Source organism: Lynx rufus, unplaced genomic scaffold (assembly GCF_022079265.1).
Source record: "Lynx rufus isolate CCGP_SWC_20201006 ecotype Redwood Valley unplaced genomic scaffold, mLynRuf1.p SCAF_2, whole genome shotgun sequence".
Classification (NCBI taxonomy): Eukaryota; Metazoa; Chordata; class Mammalia; order Carnivora; family Felidae; genus Lynx; species Lynx rufus.
Window position 1 is genome coordinate 14485808 of NW_025814834.1, and position 12541 is coordinate 14498348.

The 12541-nt window shown below is 47.6% G+C and overlaps 1 protein-coding gene across 1 annotated transcript in view; it reads left to right on the forward strand.

The window, feature by feature from the left end:
• Positions 1-257: 257 nt before the first annotated feature.
• AP1S3 (adaptor related protein complex 1 subunit sigma 3) overlaps positions 258-12541 on the forward strand; it is a 59410-nt gene continuing 47126 nt past the window's right edge. The window contains exon 1 of the mRNA XM_047084580.1: positions 258-329. Coding sequence (XP_046940536.1) covers positions 327-329 — 3 coding nt within the window. The 5' untranslated portion in view covers positions 258-326. The remainder of the gene's footprint in view (positions 330-12541) is intronic.

The window sequence follows — 12541 nt, forward strand, 5'->3', positions numbered from 1 at the left end:
GAGAGGAGGTGGAGGAGGGAGGGGAGGAAGTCGTGGAGAGACGGAAGGAGGGGAGGGAGAAAGCAGGGGAGGAGGGAGTGGAGGAGGGAGAGGGGAGGGGAGGAGGGAGAGGGGAGGGGCGGAGGGAGGGAGGGGAGCCGCGCGGGGAGGAGTCTGCAAACTTTCAGTTCGAGGGCATTGTGGGAAGCAGCCATGGTCTGAGGCGGGCGCCTCACCTGTCAGCCTCCGGCTCCTGCGCTCGCCTTGCGCCCTGGTGACCCCCGCTCCACGCTCGCCGCTCGCTCCTGGGCGGCCGGAGGGGACGGGGCGGCGGAGGCCCGGCCACCATGGTGAGTGACCCGGAGGCGCGCGCCGGCGGGAGGCACCTGCGGCGGCCGCCGGGGGGACCCCGGGGTCCCGGTCCGCCGCCCGACGGTGCGGACGCGCGGGCCACCGGGACGCCGGCCCGGGACCCTCGGGGCCACAGGCGCGCTCCTTCATTCATTGGCTCGTTCGCTGAGCGCGGGGTCAGTGCCAGGCGCGCGCGGCCAGGTGCAGGGTGTCGCGGGGGACGCCGGGGACCTTCGCTGGCCAGGGGGGTTACCTTCTGGGAGGAGGGTGTGGAGACGAGATGGGGAGCCGGTGGCAGACCGGGGAAGTAAAGGTAACCGCCGCGAGTGAGTGCTCCCCAAGTCTCCAGTACCACCGGATGGCGGAGGGGAGAGGCCACTCGGGAGGAGATCGCGGAGAAGGCCCTTTGCAGGAGGTGACATCTCAGATGCCGGAGATCCCGCAGGGGCCATGCAGGTGGTGGGAGCCGAGAGAGAGCAAAGAGGAGCGAGAAGAAATCCTTGCTTGTGGCAAAAAGAGAGAGAGAGGGGCCAGTTGAGGTGGGTCGTTAGAAGCCAAGTTAAGGAGTTTGGGTTTTATTCTAACTTAGTTGAGCCCTGGGAGCCTTTTAGCGAGATTACCGGTCTCATCTCATCCCTTCTACACGCAAAAAAAAAAAAAAAAAAAAAAAAAAAGTGCCTGTGGCTGTTGGCGGAGAGTCGCCTGAAGGACACGTGTTCGAGGAGGGGTTTCCATCAAAGTAGAAACAAGGAGACCAGTTCCAGGGCCCCAGGTGAGAGGTGGTGACCTGCCCTCGGGTGGAAGCAAGAGCTTCAGGCGCCTCTTCCGTTGCCTTCTGTCCAGGGCTAGCGTTTTGACAGTGAGGTGGCCTGAACTGTGCCAGTCGCACTTCCCCAGGTGAGTTCAGGTCCCACATTTAAGTAGAAACAGAAGTGACCCGCAGTCTGAGGGCTTGAGGGCCCGCTGCGGGCTGGGCAGGAGATAGTCAAGGACAGTGTGGAATGCTAAGCCCCTGGACGCAAAGACCACAGATCCTGGCCCCAGGGAGAGGCCTGGCCGCACAGGCCGGAGATGCCTTTTGTTGTTTGTTGAGAATTCCTTGTAAATACAGCACGGTGTAAAAAGGAGGCTGTAAATAATGGAGCAGCTCTGTTCGTTTGCTCGGGTTTCCCAAGGAACAAGGTGACAGCGTGCGGAGCTCGCCAGCATCACTTGCCTGTTGGAGGGGTGGAAGTGGGAATGAACTGGGGCAGGGTCCTCACTCTAGACAGCACTTGCCGTGGAGTTTTGGTTTTTTTCTTGCTGGTTTCGTATGATCAGGTAGTCAGAAATGTGTGCAGAAATGTGTGGCTTTAGCACCAGGCCTCGCCCACCAGAAATGCTCATGTGATTGAGCACTTCGGATAGGCCCAGTCGGATGCTCAGCCCTACCATTCACCATCTCGGGCAAATCCTGATGAAAGTGAGTGTTCTGCTCTTTGCATTTTACCTGTTCCGACCTATTTTTAGCAATGTGGCCCTGGACGGTCTCTTGACCTCTCTATGCCACTTGGCTTATTTGTAAAGTGAAGATTGTTAAGTGTTCCCGACTTGTTAGAAGGAGTTCTCCACATGCAGTCTGGGGACCCTAAGGAGTCCCTGAAACTTTTCAGAGATCCACAAAGACCCGAGGAATTTCATAATAGTTTATAACAGCACCATGATATTATGTGCCTTTTTCACATTCATTCCTACATGACCGTGTGTGGAGTTTGCTTGAGACTAGCATGTCCCGGGATTATGTGACAGATTGAATACAGACACAGCTAGGAGAGTCCAGCTGTCTTCTACTGAGCCAGACATTGAGAAGATTCGAAAAAAATGTAAAATAGGGGCACCTGGGTGGCTCTGTCACTTGGGCTCAGGTCATGATCTTAGGTTCGTGAGTTTGAGCCCCACATCAGGCTGTCAGCACAGAGCCCCCTCTGGGTCCTCTGTCTCCCTTTCTTCCCCCCCCCCCCACCATGCTCTCGCTCTCAAAAATAAATTAAAAAGAAAACGTTTAAATTTTACAAAAAGAAAAACTATAACCATACATAACCTACATAAATAAAAGGTCTTTGGAGCTACCTGTTTTTAAGAGTGTGAAGGAGTCACAGGCAGGTTCTGTGAGTCAGTGCAAGTGAATGCATTTAGGGCAGTAGCTTTGCCCCCGTCCGAGCTCGGGGACTATAACGTCTCCTCCGATATTACTGCCACGTGCTGGGAAGAACCTTCTTGGTGAGGGCCACTTTGTGACCCTCTGTCTTTCTCCTGCTCCGTTCTTGACTCCTGCCAACTCTTCCCTTAGGAAACTGAAAGGTGCTTACGCTATCCTACTTGCTCCCTCCGCACAGGAGATGGTTCTTCATCCCTGTGCCCGTGGGCCAGGTTTCTAGCACAGGGATTCTATACCTCCTGAATCTGGGGACTGTTTTTTTATCCGAATTGTCTTGTTTGAATCAACTTTGTACCTCTGCACCCTGTCTTTGTTTTAGAAACCTCTGCCCTGGGAAGCGATGAGAGGGTTATTGTGTTTCAGGGATCCCCGTGGCTTCTGAGCACAGTGTATTTAAACATCTTAGTGGGAAGCCTTTACTGTTGGATGGTTGACAATGTTGGTGGAGGAAGGAGGATTTTCTTTTATTTTTTTGTTTATTTTTTTTTCCCTGTAAGAAGATAGCAGTGAGGATTTAGAGGGTGAAGTTTGAAGGGCTGTGGGGATGCCTTTACTAAAAATGCAAGCGGACATTGCTTTATGCAGTCCACATGCTTCGGATCATTTGAAATGGCTTTTAAAACCACGTTGCAAACAAAATAGAGGAATTACCCATTGAAAGAAACTCCAGGGGTGACCCATTTTTGAAATATGAAGAATCATCTTCTTGCGATGCAAATGATCATAATGGACGCTGCTTATATCTGAAGTGAGATCCACTCACGCTAAAAACAAAAAGATCGAAGATTCTTTGGTGTGATTTTAAATCTTAGTTTAGAGAGAGACTTTCCCGAGCTGAACTGGGAAGCCAGTTCTTGATCAGCGTTGAAGTCAGTCAGTTTGAAACAGCACGAGGGCACCTTCTCCTAAATCAAGTACATCAGAGTTCCCCGTGTTCGTCCTAATCTCACTGTATCGCCTGGAAACAGGAAGGATGAAGAGGGTTGCAGAGGGCTGAGGAGGGAGAAATCTAACTATGAACCTGTAGATCCTGCTACGATCCCGCCTCCCTACCCAGTATATCAATTTAATCGTCCAAGGCTTAAGTGAACTGTAATAAGCACGTAGTTATTTAGGCAGTTTAAGTTCTAGTTCCAGGGTGAAGTAGTTTATTACAGCAAGGAGCGCTTTCCTGCTCCAAAGCCTCGTGTGAGCTGCTGGGCAGCCATTAGTGTGGGGGGGAGGGGGGAGGGAAGAAGGGAGGGAGGGCAATGTGGCCTCGGTGGTGGTCAGTTATCCCCGGAGGCGAGACCACAGACAGCCCTTCCCCCAGGTCTCCCAACAACACCAGTGAGACATGTGTTTACCTGACCCCAGGATTGTGATTCCTGAGTTCCCATTCCTGGTTTCTGTGGCCAATAATGTCAACAGCTTATGATTTTTGTGTGACATTTCACAAACAGCTGGAAGGAAATGGTCAGCAGATTGTGTACTCGCCACAGGGTATTTTCGATGTGTGTCCCTTTGGGTCCCATGAGTGATTTCATTATTGACTAAGACGTAACAGATAAAGCGAAGCCCATCCCCCAACACAAAGGACGAAAACTCCTTGAAGAGCCCCCAGAGATAAGCATTTTGGGATCTCCCCATGACCCATTCCTTTGATGATATTTTGTTGTTACTGTGGCCAGGCCAGAGGTTCTTGCAGTGATCGGAGACTTCACTGGGGTTACTTCTTCCCTGGGGCCTGCCCGTGCCTATCCTAGCCATTTACCTGGGAGAAACTCCCTTTGGACCATCTGGAGCCCCCAGATCCTGTGCTGTGAGAGAATGGGCAGGGAAACCAGAAGCCAAGCCCCTCAGGCCTCCCAGGGCAGCTCTGACCTGTCTCGCCAGCACCCTGACGGGCCAGAGGAACTGTGCTGATTACGTGGCTGCTGATAGCAGGATAAATGGTGACTTTTAACAATGAAAAGGAAGCGCTACAAATCATTTAAGTTAGAAACGAAATGCCGTTGAATGTTATGAGGAAGCTGGCCTTCGAAAAAGCTCCGACCATGTCCCGAGCCCGGGAACTTTCCGACAGGTAGAAGTGAGTTCTGAAAAAGCTCTGACTAGTTTCTGCAAAGCCCCCGGGGGAAAATGATCAAGTGTCCGGGAGTCTGTCAGTGTGATGGGCCACTGACCTGCAGTACAAGAATAAGGGCACTCAGGATTTCCTATGTTCATGTCCTTGTCGGATCCTCTCTTAGTAGGGCTTCCGGGCTGGTGAGAAAGGATGGGAGTGTGGTGGGGTTCGCTGCGTACTTAAATGCTGCAGGAGGCTTCTGGCCACCCTGGGTTATTAAAGAGGAGAAACTTAAGGCCATGGTTTGCAAGCTGGGGCGCCTTGTACTTGGTCTTGTAGACAGCGGACGTCAAGGGATAATCGTGACTTGCACAGATCATTTTAGATTTAAAACTTCCTTGCACTAAAACACGAATGGGGGTGCCTGGGTGGCTCATTGGTTAAGCGTCCGACTATTGATTTCGGGTCAGGTCACCCTCTCACGGTGTGTGGGATGGAGCAGCCCATGTCGTGCTCAGTGCTGACAGCACGGACCTGCCTCGGATTCTCTCCTCTCTCTGCGTCTCCCCCACTTGTGCGCATGCGTGTGTACGTTCTCTCCCTCAAAAATAAATAAACATTAAAAAAAACTCACAAATGCGTTTGAGTCCACGCTGCAGAATTCATACACACTTTAAAGATTAAAAAAAAAAAACCCTAAGAAGTAGCTTGTGTATGGCTAGTTGCTTAAGACTAGCACTCTACATCTCACAAGGCTACCTGCCTTTTTTGCTGTTTCGGTGATTTGGGTCGAAAAGGTTGAGATGGTGTTCGAAGACGGGGTCAGAAAAATTATTCTGTAAAGGGCTGGATGGTAAGTATTTTAGGCTTTGTGGGCCCTAAAGTCTCTGTCACTGTCACTTAACTCTTCTATTATAGAGTGAAAGCAGCCATGGACGAGATGCAAATGGGTGTGGCTATGTTTTAATAAAACTTTATAAACACAGGGGGCGGGCCAGAATCGGGCTATCGGCTGTAGTTTGTTGACTTACGTTCTAAAGTAACTTCCATTCATTCACTATATATTTGACAAGTGAATTGGGCATGTGCCCCAGGACAGGCAGTGCACCAGGTAGAACTGGCTATATAATTTGTCACACCTAATACAAAATGAAAATGTAAGGTCCCTTGCTCAAAAAACTGTTGAGAATTTCAAGATGACTGCAGAGCATTAAACTAAGGACTTGCTCTAGGCAAGAACCCTGTGTCCACAGAAACCAGCCCTGGGTCTAGGCCTCAGAGCTTGTGTTAAATAAACCAGAAGCTCCTTGCTGTCCTGGAGCCCATGTTCTTGGTAGAAAGTTCTCGAAACTTTCTAAATATTTTGTACCAATGACACAGAAGAGGATATTATAAAGCATTCATAAATCATCCTCTCATTTTTTTACTTGATGGAAGTGGCAGGTGTTTCTGATGTGGGCAATGTGGGACCCTGTGAGAGCATGTGGAATTGGGGGCGGTCCTGGTGTAGGTGGCCACTTCAGGCCCTGCAATTTCACCCCTTCTCAGCCTGAGGAGGTGGGTCCATTCACCGGGCCAACTCAGCTGGCCCTTGGTCACTTCCTGAAGCAGTTGTGACTGGATAGAGAGTTCAGGAACCATGTCCTTCTATATCCCCTTGGGTACAGGACATCGAGGCTTCCCCAACCCGTTCCAGGTTTGCCCTAAAAGTCCAGGTGTGGTGTAGTTTGTCAGTGTAAATCCTGTACATTAGCTCCCCATTTGTGTAAAATGAGACCGATACGCCCGTGTATAAACTGGAGACTTCCAGGAGGATACGAAAGAAACAGTGATTGTTCCTGGGAAGGGCTCTAAGCATCCAGTGTGATACATTTTCATTTCGTATTGTATGTTCTATTAGACACTTCAGTTCTCTCTATTTGAATGTTAATTATCTTCTAAATTATGTGAAAAATCACTTTTAAAAATATCTCCATTTACATTAGTCCTCCAGCAAGACTCTGTTTGGTTTTTCCCTGTGTTTTGTAACTTTTTCTTAAAGTTTATTTATTTTGAGAGAGAGAGAGCACAAGCAGGTGAGGGGCAGAGAGGAGGGGAGACAGAATCCTAAGCAGTCTCCGTGCCTAATGGCACAGAGCCTGATGCGGGGCTTGACCTCATGAATAGTGAGATCATGACCTGAACCGGCGATCAAGAGTCAGACACTTGGGCGCCTGGGTGGCGCAGTCGGTTAAGCGTCCGACTTCAGCCAGGTCACGATCTCGCGGTCCGTGAGTTCGAGCCCCGCGTCAGGCTCTGGGCTGATGGCTCGGAGCCTGGAGCCTGTTTTCGATTCTGTGTCTCCCTCTCTCTCTGCCCCTCCCCCGTTCATGCTCTGTCTCTCTCTGTCCCAAAAATAAATAAAAAACGTTGAAAAAAAAAATTAAAAAAAAAAGAGTCAGACACTTAATTGACTGAGCCACCCAGGTGCCCTGCGTGTTTTGGAACTTCTTAAGGTTGGATGTGTCTGGAATTGGGATGTAGGCAGAAGTTTCCTGAAATCTCAACACACACACACACACACACACACACACACACACACACACACACACACAGGCTTTCTCTCTGACTTGAGCTCTTGGCCAGCCTTCTGAGACTCCTATTAGTACCTGTTTTCATATGAGAACTGAGAAAACCTGAGGGGGAAAATGTGAACCATCTTTCTCACTTCAGTGACTCTGAAAACTTTTGGTAACGACGTAGAATAATGTTTCTAGTCACTTCACAGAGGACTGAACCATTCAAGTACAGAGATGGGTTGGCAGATCACCTAGGGTTGGCCTTCCTGCATTCAGTGAAGAACTGAACATTCCAGCAAGATTAAGAAGTCACGTCCCTGAAAAAGTCAGGAAGGCCCCATCAAATGTGGCATCAGATAACGACTGTCACTGATTTGTTCTGCCCCTGATTTCAGTGTCTGCTGCATATCCCCAGCTTGCCAAGCCTTCCTTAAAAAAAAAAAAAAAAAAAAAAAAAGGGACAAAAAAAAAGGCAGCAACTTTTCGTTATGTGGAGGTAAAGCTGTAAAAGGCTTGAAAAAAAGGTTTCTTTGAAGAGAAATGTCCGAATTTCATCAGGTGACAGAACGTGTTATTGGAAGACACATCTCTGTTGTGAAAACGTTCAGCTACTGGTTCCCTGTGGAAGTGACACGCGGGGCATTTTGCCCAGCTTCCCCCCACCCCCTAAAGCCTTCATGTGTTCATTTCCAGAGGCAGGTGTCAGATGTCAGTGCAATGTGTCCAGGAGGAGCACATGATGAGGCCGACAGCCCCAAGCCCTGCATGTGTGCCCTGTGACCTTGACCACTTGGGTTATCCCTTTCACACGGGGCCCACTTCCTCAGTTTACCTGCAGATTGAATGAGATAATCCAGTTCAAGCCCTTTGCATGCGGTCTGGCACCTGGAACACATTCCATAAACGTTAGCTAGGCTATTTTTAAGAGAAACAGGAAAAAACCCTAACAAAATGTTTAAAAAGGGTTATAAGTTGATTCCCGCCTCCCCCCCACCCCCCCAGGAAACTTATCTGAACCAATGAAATAAACAAAATATCATAGACTGTAAACACTGGGGAGATAGGAGAAGATAAGGGTTTTTGTAGTATCACAGTGTTTTTCCAATGTGATTCAAAACCCAGTGTATGTATAGGACATTTTTCTTTTATTTCCTAAACAAGTACTTTCAGTTTCTTTACTAAGAAGCCGAAACCTCAATTCTAAGTGCACTGCACGTGCATCCAACCTTTTAAAGTTTATTCGGCCTCATGACTTTTATACTTTAAGGATTCAGATAATCTACTCTATATCAACAGTCTTGGTAAAAAAAAAATAAATAAATAAGCGGGAGAGGGAAGACTTGACTATATAGCAAGCCAGGTCTTTCTCTCAGATTGAACCTGAGCTTTGAAAGAGGATGATGGATGTGCCATTGCCCACCTCCTAACAAATTTTGTTCGCCGGTGTAGACCTTGTTGTCAAGGTATAAAGGCGCGAGGGACAGATTTTTATTGAGTTCTGAGTAGTCTCCAGTAGGAGGAAAATGGAAGTTCTTAATAAACATTGAAGTGGTCATTACCATCGAGGTTAGCATATTAAGCATAGCCTCTTAAAGTTCCTGATCACAAAAAAATTCACATTAAGAATGATTGAATGAGCATCACTATGAAATACGAATAGGGTCCCAAGTTATTCATGTTTCGTTGGACTTCACAGTCATACTGAATGTTGCCTGGAATTTCTACCCACTATTTCCAGTTATCTTTTGGTCCTTAAATGATTTGAAACAGAACCAAAGGCCGGTCTGCCTCTCAAAAGACTCTAGAAGAAAATCTAATTGGAGTTATAGTTACTCTAAGACAAAAATGAAGCAATTAACAGGTATTGTTGGTATGTTCTAAATTGATTACTCTGCCCAGAGGAAGTAATGAATGGAGAAATCATATATGAACCACTTCTCAGGCTTTTTTTTTTTCCTCCTCACTTGTGAATCCTTGAGCTCTTTTAATTGGGGAAGTTATTAGAAAAGAAAACCCAGGGGCTCCTTGGTGGCTCAGTTGGTTGAGTGTCTGACTTTGGCTCAGGTCATGATCTCACAGTTCACAAGTTTGAGCCCCGCATCGGGCTCTGTGCTGACAGCTCAGAGCCTGGAGCCTCTTCGGATTGTGTGTCTCCCTCTCTCTCTGCCCCTCCCCTTCCCCCCGCCTCGCTTGTGCTCTGTCTCTCTGCCTCTCTCTCTCTCAAAAGTAAGTAAACATTAAAAAAATAAATACAAAAAAAGAAAAGAAAAACCCACAAGTGTAGATCTGTTTCTTGATTGCAAGATATGTGTGTTGTGGGGAAGAAATTTCTCACATGCACAGGAGTGGATGATTAAGCACTGAAGTATATTGTTCAGATTATATAATTGCTGCAGAAGCAGGACACAGTACGAGCTCATGGGAGAGATGGGCACTGGGCTGAGACCAGAAGGGCAGGACGATCCTGCCTGCAGCTTTTCAGAAGAGCACGTACTGTAGATATGCTGGATGTGCATGTGAGTGGGAAGGGTTCATAAGCAGACCGTAGAGACAGGCAATTTGAGGGAAATGCAAGTCCTGGAGGAGAGCCTGGTTTCTCATCGACTCCACCTTCTCCAACTTTGCTCGTCCATCAGCTCCAGTGGGACAGGATTCATCCAGTATCATCTGGGAATGACACTTCTCCCAAGTGGATTTTCCAGAGAGCAAAATGGACACACTTTTTTTTTTTTTTAATTTTAGAGTTAAAAAAGTGTTAATACCCTCCTCAAGCATTTGGGGAAGTTCATCAGAAGTAGTTTGAAGCAGCCTCACTTCCCTGCTTGGTTTTGGGGATGAGTTAGTTGCCTTCTAAGCAGCCAAAGTACAATGGTACAGAAATTGCAGGTGTATTTAGGATGCATGTGTGTGTGTGTGTGTGTGTGTGTGCGTGTGTGTGTGTGTGTGTGTGTGTGTGTGTGTGTGTTTTATCTCCGAGTGGGTTAGTTCCTTTAAAATACTGGGGTGCCTGGGTGGCTCAGTCGGTTAAGCGTCTGACCGGCCCAGGGCATGATCTCTCGGTTTGTGAGTTCAAGCCCCGTGTTGGGCTCTTGTGCTGACAGCTTACAGCCTGGAGCCTGCTTCGGATTCTGTGTCCCCTTGTCTCTCGGCTCCTGCCCCATTCATACTCTGACTCTCTCTTTCTCAAAAATAAATAAACATTAAAATACCATCTGCTGTTCCTTCCCTCCACTACCCTGTATGTCTGCCCCCAAACTCTCTTCCTCCAATCACTTTCATGTATGTTTCAAGAAGGAAAGTTCATTTTTAAAAAAAGTTTGTTTATTTTGAGAGAGGGGAGGGGCGGAGGAGAGAATCCCAGGCAGGTTCTGCACTGTCAGCATAGAGCCCAATGTGGGGTTCCGTCCCATGAGCCAAATCATGAGATCATGACCTGAGCTGAAATCAAGAGTTGGTCGCTTAACTGACCAGGCCACCCAGGCACCCCCAAGACAAGGGAAGCTCATTATAATAGCAGCTTAAGACAGATATCACTAGGAAGACAGAAGAACATAGCATTGGTAGGGGTTGCCACATTGGGAATGAGAGAACTCAGGGCCGTCACCCGGCTATACCAATGACTGTGACCTTCACTGCTCTCCTGCCTTCCTGGCTCTGTTCTTGCTGTCACGTGAAGCAAGCTTGGACCTGAGGCATGATCTTAAAAACTCTTTCTGGCTCTCACAGTCTGTTACCTGCTGCAAGAAAATCCCATGTCTCTCTAAACCTAATGTACACTGTTTTCTGAATGTGTCAGAACCAGAAGCAGGGCGGGGGTGTGATGTTGAGTTGTTGATCCGTGTGTCTTTACGTTGCTGTTGATGCCTGACATGTCCTAGGTGCAACTTGCAGGTGCAGTTTCCATGTCTGCAGCTGGCCTGAAGGTCTGATGGCCATCCCAACACCGAGGGTACATAACTAGGTGGTGAGTCATTGCATTCCTCACACATCTGTCTGTTTACAGCGCGTAAACGTCACGAGTGCATCGTTAAGTGCACGATCGTAAGTGCAATTTTGGCTTCAGTCAGCATAAGTGTAGAAGAAGCACAGCGTTATTATTCTGCTTTAGGTACAAATTTACTGAATACCTACTGTGGTCTAACCCCGGAAATGGAGATTATTAAGCGCTGTAAGGGAAACAGAACTGATGATGCTTCTGATCCCACGGGGAGGGAAACCTATAAATAGAGCAGTTTGTACTGCTAAACCGTGGGTTTCTTCAAAGAACGTTGAAAAATGAAGATGTGGTCAGGAGGCACTAGGGTTCAGAGGGAAGTGTGAATCTGGAGAGAGGTTTTGAAAGGATGTTACAGACGTGCTTTGGTGATGAGTGTATTTCAGACACGGGGCTCGAAGGAGGAGCCAGCTGCTGAGGTGGGTCCCAGTAACACGTGTTCTAGGGCCTGTAAGCAGATTGGCATGGCTGCATGGGGGAATGGGTTGGAAAACACACACACACACACACACACACACACACCCACACCCCCCAAATACTTGGGAGCTAGATATCTCCCAAGAAAAAGTAGAGTACTTGGGTGCTTTGGTGGAGGGCATTGAAAGACAGGAGATTTTCTCTGTGCCATTCTGGAGGACAGTCCCGAAAGGTCTGTCTTTTCTGTTTTCTGTTCAGAACCATCATTTCACAGATGTGGAGTGTGAACAGCGGACAGGCACTGCTTGAGACAAACACCTAAACGAAATCGCCGTCCCTCTGTAGTATTTTTAGATGGTAGGGGGTAGCGTGTGCACATGTAGGTGTAACTGATTTGAAGTTTTAAAGTGAAACAAAGTTTTTTGTTCATCTTGTTTGTATTGGTAACCACACCCATTTCTCGGAAGAATTTGAGCCTATCTTTGCCAATGATCATTTACAAATTTTTTTTAATATGAAATTTATTGTCAAATTGGTTTCCATACAACAATCAGTTTAAAAGAAAATTCAGGCAATAAATATTTATTGAGCAGCTGTTTGTCCATACCTATTAAAATTCAAGCCATTACACTTGCTCAAAAGTAAAAAAAAATGTAATTTTATTTATTTTTATTTATTTTGAGAGAAAGAGGGGGAGAGAGAGAGTGAATAGGGGAGGGGCAGAGAGAGAGACGGAGAGAGAGATTCCCAGGCAGGTTCTGCAAGGTCCACGCAGAGCCTGACATGGGGCTCGAACTCATGAAACCATGAGATCATGAGATCATGACCTGAGCCGAAGTTAAGAACTGGATGCTTAACTGACTAGCCACCCAGGTGCCCAGGCACATAAGGGACTGAAAGTGAAAACTTCAATTCTGGCTCCTTGTGTAAAGCTTTGGAAAGGACTCTTATTCTTTGTCAGTTGCAAGATAAGTAACTATTGGTCTGAGAAAAAAAGT